Source organism: Somniosus microcephalus, chromosome 19 (genome assembly GCF_052327205.1).
Source record: "Somniosus microcephalus isolate GS21.2 chromosome 19, FLI_Smic_1.0, whole genome shotgun sequence".
NCBI classification, from domain to species: Eukaryota; Metazoa; Chordata; class Chondrichthyes; order Squaliformes; family Somniosidae; genus Somniosus; species Somniosus microcephalus.
Genome location: NC_141005.1, coordinates 24,577,695 through 24,591,198, shown reverse-complemented (window position 1 = coordinate 24,591,198; position 13,504 = coordinate 24,577,695). Strand labels below are relative to the sequence as shown.

Below are 13,504 nucleotides of genomic sequence, written 5' to 3'. Positions count from 1 at the left end.
CCCCGTCGCGCTCTCTCTTCCCCCCGTCGCGCTCTCTCTCTTCCCCCCGTCCCGCTCTCTCTCTTCCCCCCGTCGCGCTCTCTCTGTCTCTGCCCCCCGTCGCGCTCTTCCCCCCGTCGCGCTCTCTCTGCCCCCCGTCGCGCGCTCTCTCTTCCCCCCCCGTCGCGCTCTCTCTTCCCCCCGTCGCGCTCTCTTCCCCCCCCCCCCCGTCGCGCTCTCTTCCCCCCCGTCGCTCTCTCTCTTTCCCCCCCCCGTCGCTCTCTTCCCCCCCCGTCGCTCTCTTCCCCCCCCGTCGCTCTCTCTCTTCCCCCCCCCCGTCGCTCTCTCTCTTCCCCCCCCCCGTCGCTCTCTCTCTTCCCCCCCCGCCGCTCTCTCTCTTCCCCCCCCGTCGCTCGCTCTCTTCCCCCCCGTCGCTCGCTCTCTTCCCCCCCGTCGCTCTCTCTCTTCCCCCCCCGTCGCTCTCTCTCTTCCCCCCCTCCCGTCGCTCTCTCTCTTCCCCCCCCGTCGCTCTCTCTCTTCCCCCCCCGTCGCTCTCTCTCTTCCCCCCCCGTCGCTCTCTCTTCCCCCCCCGTCGCTCTCTTCCCCCCCCCGCCGCTCTCTCTTCCCCCCCCCGTCGCTCTCTTTCCCCCCCCCCGTCGCTCTCTTTCCCCCCCCCGTCGCTCTCTCTCTTCCACCCCGTCGCGCTCTCTTCCCCCCCCGTCGCTCTCTCTCTTCCCCCCCCCGTCGCTCTCTTTCCCCCCCCGTCGCTCTCTCTCTTCCACCCCGTCGCGCTCTCTTCCCCCCGTCGCTCTCTCTTCCCCCCCGTCGCTCTCTCTTCCCCCCCCGTCGCTCTCTCTTCCCCCCGTCGCTCTCTCTTCCCCCCCAGTCGCTCTCTCTCTCCCCCCAGTCGCTCTCTCGCTTCCCCCCCCCAGTCGTTCATTCGCTTCCCCCCCCCAGTCGTTCTCTCTCTTCCCCCCCCAGTCGTTCTCTCTCTTCCCCCCCCAGTCGCTCCCTCTCTCTCTTCCAACATGCCCTCAAAAAAGCCTCTGCACCGCCCCCCCCACTTGCTCTCTCTCTCTCTTCCCCCCCCCCCCACTCGCTCTCTCTCTTCCAACATGCCCTCGAAAAAGTCTCTCTCCCCCGTCTCTCTCTCTCTCTCTCTTCCCCCCCGTCGCTCTCTCTCTTCCCCCCCCCCGTCGCTCTCTCTCTTCCCCCCCAGTCGTTCTCTCTCTTCTCCCCCCAGTCGCTCCCTCTCTCTCTTCCAACATGCCCTCAAAAAAGCCTCTGCACCGCCCCCCCACTCGCTCTCTCTCTCTCTTCCCCCCCCCCCACTCGCTCTCTCTTCCAACATGCCCTCGAAAAAGTCTCTCTCCTCTCTCCCCATCTCTCTCTCTCTCTCTCCCTCAGTCGCTCTGTCTCTCCCCCCTCAGTCTCTCTCTCTCGCCCCCCTCAGTCTCTCTCTCTATCTCCCCAGTCTCTCCCTCTCACCCCTCAGTCGCTCTCTCTCCCCCTCAGTCGCTCGCTCTCTCTATCTCCCCATTCTCTCTCTCTCCCCAGTCTCTCTCTCTCCCCAGTCTCTCTCACACTCCCAATCTCTCTCTCACACTCCCAGTCTCTCTCTCTCACACTCCCAATCTCTCTCTCTCTCACTCCCAATCTCTCACACACTCCCAATCTCTCTCTCACACACTCCCAATCTCTCTCTCACACACTCCCAATCTCTCTCTCTCACTCCCAATCTCTCTCTCACACACTCCCAATCTCTCTCTCTCTCACTCCCAATCTCTCTCTCTCACACCCAATCTCTCTCTCTCTCACACTCCCAATCTCTCACACTCCCAATCTCTCTCTCACATACTCCCAATCTCTCTCTCACACTCCCAGTCTCTCTCTCTCACATTCCCAATCTCTCTCTCTCTCACTCCCAATCTCTCTCTCACTCCCAATCTCTCTCACACTCCCAATCTCTCTCTCTCACTCCCAATCTCTCTCCTTCCCTCTCTCTCTCTCTCTCTCCTTCCCTCTGTCTCTCTCTCCTTCCCTCTCTTTCTCCTTCCCTCTCTCTCTCCTTCCATCTCTCTCTCTCTCTCTCTCCTTCCCCCCTCTCTCTCTCTCCTTCCCCCCTCTCTCTCTCTCCTTCCCCCCTCTCTCTCTCTCCTTCCCCCCTCTCTCTCTCTCCTTCCCTCTCATTCCCTCTCTCTCTCTCTCTCTCTCCTTCCCTCTCTCTCTTCCCCCCAGTCGCTCCCTCTCTCTCTTCCAACAACAAAGTGCCCTCGAGAAAGCCTCGGCACGCCGGGCTCCCCCAGCTAGTATACTTATAAAACACCTTGGGATTTTCCTTTATTTTGCCCGCCAGTGTTTTTTCATGCCCCCTCTTTGCTCTCCTAATTTCTTTTTTAAGTACTCCCCTGCACTTTCTATACTCCTCTAGGGCTTCCACTATTTTTAGTCCTTTGTATCTGCCAAAAGCCTCCCTTTTTTCCTAATCCATTCTTGTATATCCCTTGACATCCAGGGTTCCCTGGACTTGTTGGTCCCACCCTTGACCTTTACTCGAACATGTTGGCACTGTACACACTTATTTCTTTTCTGAATGACTCCCACTGCTCTGATGTGGGTTTTCCTACAAGTAGCTGATCCCAGTCCACTTTGGCCAGATCCTGCCTTATCATATTAAAATCGGCCTTCCCCCAATTTAGAACCTTTATTTCCGGTCCATCTTTGTCCTTTTCCATGACTACCTTAAATCTCACCGAATTATGGTCACGGTCACCAAAATGCTCTCCTACTGACACTTCTACCACTTGCCCGGCTACATTCCCTGGAATTAGGTCTAGTACCGCCCCCTCTCTTATAGGACTTTCTACATGCTGGCTCAAAAAGCTCTGTCTTGAATATACTCAACGACTGAGCCTCCACAGCCCTCTGGGGTAGAGAATTCCAAAGATTCACCACCCTCAGTGGAAACATTTCTCCTCATCTCAGTCCTAAATGGCCAACCCCTTATTCTGAGACTGTGACCCCTGGTTCTAGACTCCCCAGCCAGGGGAAACATCCTCCCTGCATCTACCCTGTCAAGCCCTGTAAGAATTTTGTATGTTTCAATGAGATCACCTCTCATTTTTCTAAACTCTAGAGAATATAGGCCTAGTCTACTCCATCTCTCCTCATAGGACAATCCCCCCATCCCAGGAATCAGTCTGGTGAACTTTTATTGCACTCCCTCTATGGCAAGTATATCCTTCCTTAGATAAGGAGACCAAAACTGCACACAATAGTCCCGGTCTGGTCTCACCATGGCCCTATATAAATTGCAGTAAGGTGGCATTACTCTTATATTCAAATCCTCTTGTAATAAAGGCCAACATACCATTTGCTTTCCTAATTGTTTGCTGTACCTGCATGTTAACTATCAGTGATTTGTGTACAAGGACACCCAGGTCCTTCTGAACACCAACATTTCCCAATCTTTCACCATTTACAAAATACTCTGCTTTTCGATTTTTCCTACCAAAGTGGATAACTTCACATTTCTCCACATTATACAGTATTCCATTTGCCACGTTCTTGGCCACTCACTTAGCCTGTCTATATCCCCTTGAAGCCTCCTTGCATCCTCCTCACAACTTACATTCCCACCCAGTTTTGTTTCATCAGCAAACTTGGATATATTACATTTGGTCCCCTCATAACAGCTTTTGATTTCCTTTCTTTATTTTAAACAGCAAGATGTGAAAAAAATACAGCATCACTGTCTACTTTAACAGCCTCATTACTTCTTGAGAAAATTCCTCACTACATCCAATTCTGAAAAGTATCTACATTAGTGTAGCAAATATGGAACAGGACATAATTTACTCAGCCCTCCATTGCATAATCAAACCAATATTGCAGTTCAAATTTGAAACAGTTACCTTTCCCAGGTCAAACTTTGATACTAGAATTGTCATGACTTTCAAATACATCACATTAATCAGCAATGATATATATTTTCTTAGTATCAGTTAGTCCAGAAGAGGTCACAAATACGATGAGAGCGTTTCTTGGAATAGTCCTTCAACGTTTTTAGACACTATGGCCGAGATTTTCCGGGGTGTCAGTGGCCGGGATCGGTGGCATGTCGGGTGGGAAAAGGTGGTTTGACAGCAGTTCGGGAACCTGCTATCAACCCGCCACAATGCGCCTGTCCCAATGCCAGGTCTGTCAGCGCTGAGCAGACCTGACAGGCAGCGGTGGGTGACCCAATTAAACTCATTAGCATCTAGTTGACATAATTAACAGGCTTTTTTAACTTATCTTTTGACTTTAACTGCATGACCTCGGGGACCACGACTGGCAACCTGAGGCGAGAGTTCAGTGGCCATTGCTCCAGCTGATTACTTGACAGCTTCAAATGTACAGCAAAAGCTCCCATCTGACAGTTCATCACTTTCCTCAGCCACAAGCTGTTTCTCAGTCCATTTCCAGCACAGATTCTGCAGGCTTTCCACTCTCCATCCACTCTTACCTTATTGGAAGAACTCTCTCACCATTGACAGAATGCTTCTGTCATCTCTACTTCACCTGTCATCTAGTCCATCAACATGGGTGCCATTTATACTGTCTTACCTTGGTCCTCAGAATCCAACCACGATCAGCCCTAACACCAGCAGCAACAGGCACACCAGCAGCACCAACACCACCATCCTTCTCCACAATCACCAGATGCTGCACAGGACAGAGGACATCAGCACCCAAGCACACTGCTGCCCAGAAGACCAGGGATGGACTCACCATGGCCAGATTTACAGGAAACTGTGTGCTATCCGGAGGTGAGCTATCCGGCAATCTGGAGCCACCGGCAAAAATCAGCAGCCGTTTTTTATTCTTTTTGCTTTGTTTGAACAGTCAAGCTGTGCAAGGTCTGTAGCTATAGCAACAGCTTCAGCTACAGAGCTTTAGGGCCACACCCGAGTGTTTAGAAGCTATTGCTAAGCAACAGTGTTTGTTGTCAAATACGGAGATAAGAATCTCCGTATCTCTCAACATTAACTCTGGAGAGTACGGCAGTTTTGAGGCAACGGCAGCAGCTCGGTCCCGTAGGTGCCGGATAGCACAAAGTTTCCTGTACTTCACTTGTCGCTGTACACCCTGGCTACCACATGATGCGCCAGGTTTGCACCACCTCACACCAACAACGTAAAGTATCCCTACAATGTCCAAGCCATTCCTTTCACACTGGCTAATGAGATAGGGAATGTGATAATGTAAATAGAGAGAGGGGGATGGGTAGAGTTGCAAGGTATGTTGGTGTGAGTAAGGATGCGCAGGAGTAGGGTAGGGAAGGCAGAGTGATGGGGATGTAATGAGAGGCACAGCAGGATGAAGGCGAGAGTGGCTTTGTACTAACGTTTCGTGATATAATGAGATCATTGAAAGGTTTGCGCCACTGCACCCAGGTCCTCCCGACTATATCCCTGCTTGTGACCTCCTCTGCAATGTGCAACCAGGCTGTGTTAGTCTCCTGGGCAGGTCTCTTCTGCCCATAGGAAGGAAGAGGACCTCTCTGCATGCTGTGACTCCCTCCATAAGCATATGGAGGGAGTCACGGGAGAACCTGGGTGTAGCCCTGCACCTCTGTGCAGTGATTGTCAGTATTTGCAGCACTTCAATGCTGTAGAACACCAACAGCACAAATGTCAAAAGAAAGTTGGCCATGGTCCCTTTAAGGAAACCAGCTGATGACATGTCATGAATGAAGTCACCAGACCCGCTTCCTCTAATTGGGCTGGGAAACGCGCTGGGTGGCCTTAACAAGTCCTATCAATGGAAATTCATTTTTCCAAGAGCGGGATGGGGCGAGCAGTGGGGCCATGACCCACCACCACCCTGGCCGCACCAGACCCGTCAAGGTAAGGAAAATCTCGGCCAATGTTTTTAAAAGTAACCCAGAAACTGATCTAGAAAGAATTTGAGGCAGAATGTTTAAGGTAAACAGGACATTGCTTTTTACAGATCAGTGTATGAACACTTAGTAGAGGAGCCCAATATTTATTGAAGGGAAAGGGAATGCATTAAACTTTGCAAAGTTGAGAATACTAATCTTTCCATAGTCAGGCAACACTATTATATAAACTCTTGTAACAAAGGAACAAAGTGTAAAGTAATAAGTATACCTGAGACATTTAATAACCAAGTTGAGGTCTGTCATGTAGGCTACGTGATATGGTTTGCCATTGTCCAAGGTCTCCAGTGACTGAAAAACAGAATGAAATTAAAATTAAGAAGTGGTTAACAGATCAGTGCCACCCTCAAACACATCAGTCCCTCCCAAGATTAGCCCCATGTCTGCCCCCAAGGGCTGGCCAGCATGTTTCCAATTAAAACACTAAGCACCACTACAGCAATAAAATTTGCTCATCACCTCATTCGTGTGCATCAACATTTCTATTGGGTATTGTAGATCTCAACGGCATCTTAGTAACTCCAACGAGCATGTTATTTGCAATCGCTTCTCTTCCTGCTCCCACACCATTACTTCTGGAGTCCCTCAAGGATCTATCCTTGGCCCCATCTTATTTCTCATCGACATGCTGCCCCTTGGCAACATCATCCGAAAACAGATCAGGTTCCACATGCACGCTGACGACACACAGCTCTACCTCACCACCACTTCTCTCAACCACTCATTGTCTTTGTCTTGCTGCTGAGCACAAATTTCCTCCAGCTAAATATTGGGAAGACCGATATTTGGTCCCCAGTCCATTCCGAGCCATCAACTCCATCCCTTTCCTTGGTCACTGTCTGGGGCTGAACCAGACTGATCACAACCTTGGCGTCCTATTTGACCCGAAGAGGAGATGAGCTTCCAACCACACATCTGCACCATCACCATAACTGCCTACTTCCACCTCAGTAAATTCCCCCATCTCCACCCTTGCCTCAGCTCATCTCCTGCTGAAACCCTCATCCAGCCCAGTTACCTCTAGATTTGACTATTCCAATGCTTCCCTGGCTGGCCCCCCATTTTCCCCGCTCCATAAACTAGAACTCATCAAAAACTCTGCTGCTCCATACAAACTTGCACCAAGTCCCGTTCACCCATCACCCATGCTCTCTGACCTACAATGGCTCAATTTTAAAATTCTCATCCTTTTCAAATTCTTTCATGGCCTCACCCCTCCCTATCTCTAACCTCCTCCAGCCCTACAACCCTCAGGATACTACGCTGCTGCAATTCTTGCCTCTTGCCCATCCCCGATTTTCATCTCTCCACCACTGGCAGCTGTGCCTTCAGCTGCCTGGGCTCAAGGCACAGGAATTCCCTCCCAACCTCCCTCTGTCCTCCTTTACGACGCTCCTTAAAACCTACCTCTTTAACCAAACTTTTGGTCACCAGTCCGAATCTCTCATGTGGCTCAGTGTCAAGTCTTGTTTGATAACGCTCCGGTGAACCACCTTGGGACGTTTTACTACGTTAAAAGGCACTATATAAAATGCAACTTGTTGTTGAAACTCTCAGACTGGGATCAGAATCAAAACTACCCAAACTCAATTCAATTTAGGAATCTTACAAAGCATTAAGGAGGATTTCATTCCCTAGGTCTGTGCTGAATACAAACTTAGGCGATTGAAGTGAAAAGAGTGCATGTTAGTTCACTGTGCCATCCAGCCCAGGTTGAAGAACAAAACTTAATCATTTAATCTATTCACAATCTGTTAAACCAGCTAACACTAACCAGCATTTGGTTAATGACTAATCAGTTACACTATAATTTCAACTTGGTTGCAAGTATAGCTTTGTTACTTAAAAACATAAGCATGTAGGATTAACAAAAGGTTATTAAACCAATCCAGTTTGCTTGGTCATCATGGTTGTCCTTTAGATCTAGATACAAGCAGCTAAAAATCATTCCCCCATCCCAAAGCCATAATCCCTCCTCTTAAAATCAGATGGAAATTTTTACTGGCAATAACAATAGCATTACGGTCACTACACATGCCGACAGCCAAAAAAAGGTTAATATGGCTGAAGGCACTTTAGGACAGAGTTTGACAACGCTTCTGCAAAAAATGATAGCAGAAATAAAGCAACGAGGGCTCTTAGGTTCAACAAGACTACAATTTCTTACACAGAACTTACTGCCAAATATGCTCGATCACGCTCAATGAGGTCAGCCAGACGGTTCAGAAGGACCCCTCGGTCTGATGCATCCATTAATCGCCATGGTGATCCAAATTTAAATGCTTCTTTTGCTGCCTTCACTGCTTTATCCACATCAGCCTGCAGACAGATTAAATACAGCACATGAACCACACACAGCAGACAGGAGAGCATCTGACAACATTCAAGGAAACATATTTACTTAAGTGACTATGCCAGTTAACAGAAATTGAAAATCCAAAACTATTTTCTAACTACACTCACCGACACACTTCCATTAACTAAATTTTGGCCATTTGCATTCTAAAATGAGCATTCTTCACCACCAGTCAACACACTTCATAAAATCATACAGCATAGGAGGCCGCCATTCAGCCCATTGTGCCTGTGCCATCTCTTTGAAAGAGCTCTCCAATTTCTCCCAATCCCCTGCTCTTTCCCCATAGCCTTGCAAATTTTCCACTTCAATTATTTATCCAATTCCCTTTTGAAAATTATTGAATATGCTTCCAATACCCTTTCAGGCAGTGCATTCCAGATCACAGCTGCTTAATTTTTCCCCCCCTCATGTCACCTCTGGTTCTTTTACCAATTACCTTAAATCTGTGTCCTTTGGTTACCGACCACTCTGCCATTGGAAACAGTTTCTCCTTATTTATTCTATCAAAACCCCTCATGATTTTGAACACCTCTATCAAATCTCCTTCTCTGCTCCAAGGAAAACAACCCCAGTTTCTCTAATCTCCATATAACTGAAGCCTTAACACACTTCCTAAATGTGCGGTGCCCAGAATTGGACACAATACTCCAGTTGGGGCCTTAGCAGTGTTTTATAAAGGTTTAGCATACCTTCATTGCTTTTGTACTCTATGCCTCTATTTATAAAACCAAGGATCCTGTATGCCTTTTTAAACAGCCTGTTCAACTTGTCCTACCACTTTCAAAGACCATTTACTGTAGTTTATATTGCCTTTCCTCATCTTCCTACCAAAATGAATCACTTCACATTTCTCTGCATTAAATTTCATCTTCCATGTGTCTTCCCATTTCATCTGTCTGTCTCCTCCTGAGGTCTGTTACTATCCTCCTCACTTGCAGCTTTTTCTGTTTAATTCTGCCTTCTTGTCCTTTTTTCCCTCCTTTCATTTTTCCTCTTCCAATTTTCTCCCCCACACCCCGTCCTGAGTGTTAATTCCTGGGTGAGGTACAACTCCAAAAGTGCCAGGTGCCTTCAAGTAATTTGTTTTGGAGGCTATTCTCCATGTGTGAACCTAAACAGTGAGTTTATATGCTGTGGGGGGATCACGGTTAAGCTCAACCAATGACCCCATACATGCACTTCCAGCATAGGTCACTGGATGTCACAGTCAGTAGCAGGAACTCTAATACAGGGAGACACAGTCAACTGTAGCACTCACCACTGTTACCCTAGCTGAAACCAACCAACTTAACACAGATTGTGGATCAAAACTGGAAGCTTCATGGCTGGTATGGCTCAACTCCACAGTGCCTTAACCATCTAAACCATCAGGAAGGGGGAAGTAAAGCACTGTTTACAGATGTGTCATCTTTTAAACATATATAGTCCTCACAGAACCCAATTTATTATCCCAGTATCTCAACTTTCATAGAGGTCATTGCATAGTAGTCAAGAGCAGAAACCCATGGTCATTTTCTCTTTCATATCCTAGAGGTCTGGAGCCAATTATAGCATTCCTACTGTTGTTTGGCTGAGATCAGCTAACTCAGACTGGGAATCCAACCTGGTACTAGTCTGCATAGGAACCTTAACTAAGCCATTGGGACTTTTTATTTTATTTAAAAAAAAATTTAAATTTGTTCCACTCCCCACCCACCCCAATTTTCCTTCCTTTCCTGAAAGCATCATTGGTACTAGTAGTCTCCAGTACGTTGGCAAAACAGCCACTCTTTACAATAGTCAGCTTTTTGACCACATACAGCATCGCAGCCAAGCCAACCCTATTCTCTCCCAATAACCAATCCCCCCCAACCACACTCACATACTTTCCAGCAAGAGCATGAATCCTGGCTGATTTTTCTCTTCCCCAACCAAGGGGCACTGAAGCCAATAGTTGCCTCAGGAGAGTTCAGTGAACTCAGCACAGATGAGAAATCCAACCTGATGCCTTCTGGTCTGTGTGGCTTGGTACTTTTATCCACTAGGCCATCAGATTTGCTTACTCATGTTTCAAACAATTTTCCATTACAATTCAAGGCATCCAAAAGATTTTTTTCTGTTTTACACAATCTTGCCAGTATTCACTATGAACACCTGATCAACCAATAACCACTTTTCCATAAACCTGTAACTACTTAACAGAATTCAACATGCAACAGACTAGGGACACATAGGAAGCAGTTGGTCTAAATGAAAAGGATTGAAGCTCATGAGCAATGGAAAGAAGCACAAATTACCTTATCTCCTTCAGCAACTTGGCAGATGATTTCCCCTGTGGAGGGGTTGATGGTTGGAAAAGTTTTCTTACTGACAGCATCATGCCATTCATTGTTGATAAAAATCTGCAACAGGAAAAAAAGTTCATAAAGACAAACTATCTTTTGTTGAGGGTGGGACATTCTCCTTCTCATTTCTTGGGCTTAATAATGATTGTGAAAGCAGGACAGACTGCTCCCACACATCTCTCTGCAGAATTCATTCAACACAACCTGCACAAAACTCAGGTAGTGATTCTCTTTCTAATTTTCTGTCTCTTCCACCCTGTACTCAGCATGTCCAAGATGAGGAACTGATCTGGTATTGGGTATGTGCTCAAACATTAGCATGAGAAGGCCAAATCAATACAACTTGAATTGCAGCAGTGCAGCATGTACACAGTGTGGTGTATGTGCCTTTAAGAGTCCCAGGTGTGCTGTAATGCCGGTAATTGCCACTCGGGCTATATAAGCCTGTATATTGTGTATATCCGTTAGAACCCCCCCCCCAGACTTTGCTTAGTAAATACCTATGCACCAACTCCTGTCTTCAGTGTCTTGATCAACACACGGACACTACAGTGGCGACGAAGTGGAAACAGACTTACCTGCAATTCGGCAGCACCTCAAGGACATCGATTCCTCGGGCGTCCAGAAGACTCAAGGAAGTGAGAGAAGCTGTGGTTTCACCAGCTGGCGGCAGGTACTGCGCTAATCCTTCCTGGGCGTCAGGCTGGGGCTCCAGCGGCTGGCTCTACAGCTGAGACAGGCAGCGAAATCGGAGGCAAGCAATAACGGACTGGGAGGGAGCACTCGGGAGACGGCCGGCGCGGCAAGCAGGTCAGCGTTCAGACCTGGAGAGAAACTCCGGTGGAAACGAGTCTCCAACAGTAAATAAAAAAATTTTTAAACGGAAACCGCAGTAAACAGCGTTGTCATCGGCAGCAGCGGTGGGAAAGCGCGGGAAGCGCCATATCTTTGCTACAGAAAAGAAAAAAAAGCGCGGGAAGCGCCATATCTTTTCTGAAATGCCTAAGTCTGGCAATATTGATGCTTTTGATAGCGAAATAGAGGATTAGACCACATACGTGGAAAGAGTAGGAGGTATATTGCACTGCAAATGGAATAGATGATGAAAAAAAAGCTTCAGTACTCCTGAACTTAATGGGCGCAAAGGCATACGGGCTGTTACGAAATTTAATCACTCCAGCCAAACCAAAGGACAAGAATTTTAAAGAAATTGTTGATACCCTGCAGGAGCACTTAAACCCAACACCACTGCTGATAACGGAACGATTCAAGTTCTTCAAGAGAAATCAACACAAGATTGAAAGTAACGCTGATTACCTAACCGAATTAAGAAAGCTATCAAAGTACTGCCAATTCGGGGCAGGACTAGCAGATTATCTTAGAGACAAATTCGTTTGCGGTCTCCTAAGTGAAGGAACACAAAAAAGACTGCTTTCTGAAAAAGATTTAACATTGGACAAAGCTTTCAGTATGGCTGTATCATACGAAGCAGTAGCAAGAGGAGCTGCAGAGATACAACAAAAGACACAGGACTTCGGCACCCATGAAATGACAGGGTTTCGAAAGATGTTATTGCTGCGGCAGATCCACCCATAACCAGAGGGACTGCTGGTTCAAGGACAAAGCATGCAGGCAATGCGGAAAGATTGGACACATTGCACGGGTATGCCGATCTGGACAAAATAAATCCACAGACAGAAAAAACAAAATCAATAAAGAAAAGTACAGGAAGGTACAAATGATGACGGACAGTAGCTCCGAAGACCAGAAGAGCGATAGCGACTTCGAAAACAAGAGACTAAGCTGTCTCAAATTACATAATGTACTTGCCAAAGATGATTACCAAACCATTTGGGTTACCCTCACAATAGCAGGGTCCCCAGTTAAAATGGAGCTAGATACAGGATCAGCTCTAACCGTAATAAATCGACGGGATTACGAGGGGCTATTTTCGCATATACCTCTAAAAGACACATCCATTATCTTAAAAACATATACGGGGCAGAAAGTATACCCCAAAGGAAAAATAAGGGTGCCTGTTGTATACAACGGCAAAGAAATACAAAAGTTGTATTTATACATTCTATATATACACAAGATGGTGGTCCACCGTTGTTGGGATGTGAATGGATCAGAAAGATACGTTTAGACTGGCACTCCATTCAGGCACTGACGGTGACCAGTAAGGAAAAAAACAATGATGGCATCATACCTGAACGATTAAAAGACATCTTGGCCAACGCCAAAGAAGTGTTTCAAGAGAAACTAGGAACCTTGAAAAGCATCACCGCCTCAATAAAAGTGGAAGATACAGCAATTCCCAAATTTTTTAAGGCAAGACCAGTGCCATACGCAATACGTCCAGCAGTAGAGGCAGAGCTGGAGAATTTGGAAAAAGCAGGCGTATTATCCAAAATAGACTGGAGCGAGTGGGCAACACCCATCGTCCCAGTCATGAAAAAAGCATTGGATAAAGATAAATCTGAAGAACAGAGAAAAATTTGCATCTGTGGTGACTTCAAGGTGACTGTAAACCCGGTCCTTCACACAGTACAGTATCCTCTTCCGAGGATAGAAGATATTTTCGCCTCACCAAAATTGACTTGGCACAGGCATATCTACAGATGGAGGTTGAGGAGGCCTCTAAAAAGTATCTCACGATAAACACACACAAAGGCCAGTACCAGTACAATCGACTGGTTTTCGGAGTAGCATCCGCTCCAGCTATCTGGCAAAGAGCTATGGAGCAAATCCTCCAAGGGATTCCAGGGACTCAATGCTACCTAGACAACATCCTTGTAACAGGAGAAAATGACAACGAGCACCTTGCCAATTTGGAGCAGGTGCTCACTAGGCTGAAAGAACGGGGCCTACGAGCGAATCGCCCCAAGTGCAAAT

General features: G+C 47.2%; 1 protein-coding gene across 1 annotated transcript in view; it reads right to left on the bottom strand.

Annotated features, from left to right (window-relative positions):
- Positions 1 to 13,504, bottom strand: part of LOC147104220 (aldehyde dehydrogenase, mitochondrial-like) — a 66,301-nt gene that overhangs the window by 28,722 nt on the left and 24,075 nt on the right. Inside the window, exons 2-4 of the mRNA XM_085961383.1 lie at positions 10,559 to 10,663; positions 8,102 to 8,242; positions 6,135 to 6,214 (exon numbers count right to left, since the gene is read on the bottom strand). Coding sequence (XP_085817509.1) covers positions 6,135 to 6,214; positions 8,102 to 8,242; positions 10,559 to 10,663 — 326 coding nt within the window. The remainder of the gene's footprint in view (positions 1 to 6,134; positions 6,215 to 8,101; positions 8,243 to 10,558; positions 10,664 to 13,504) is intronic.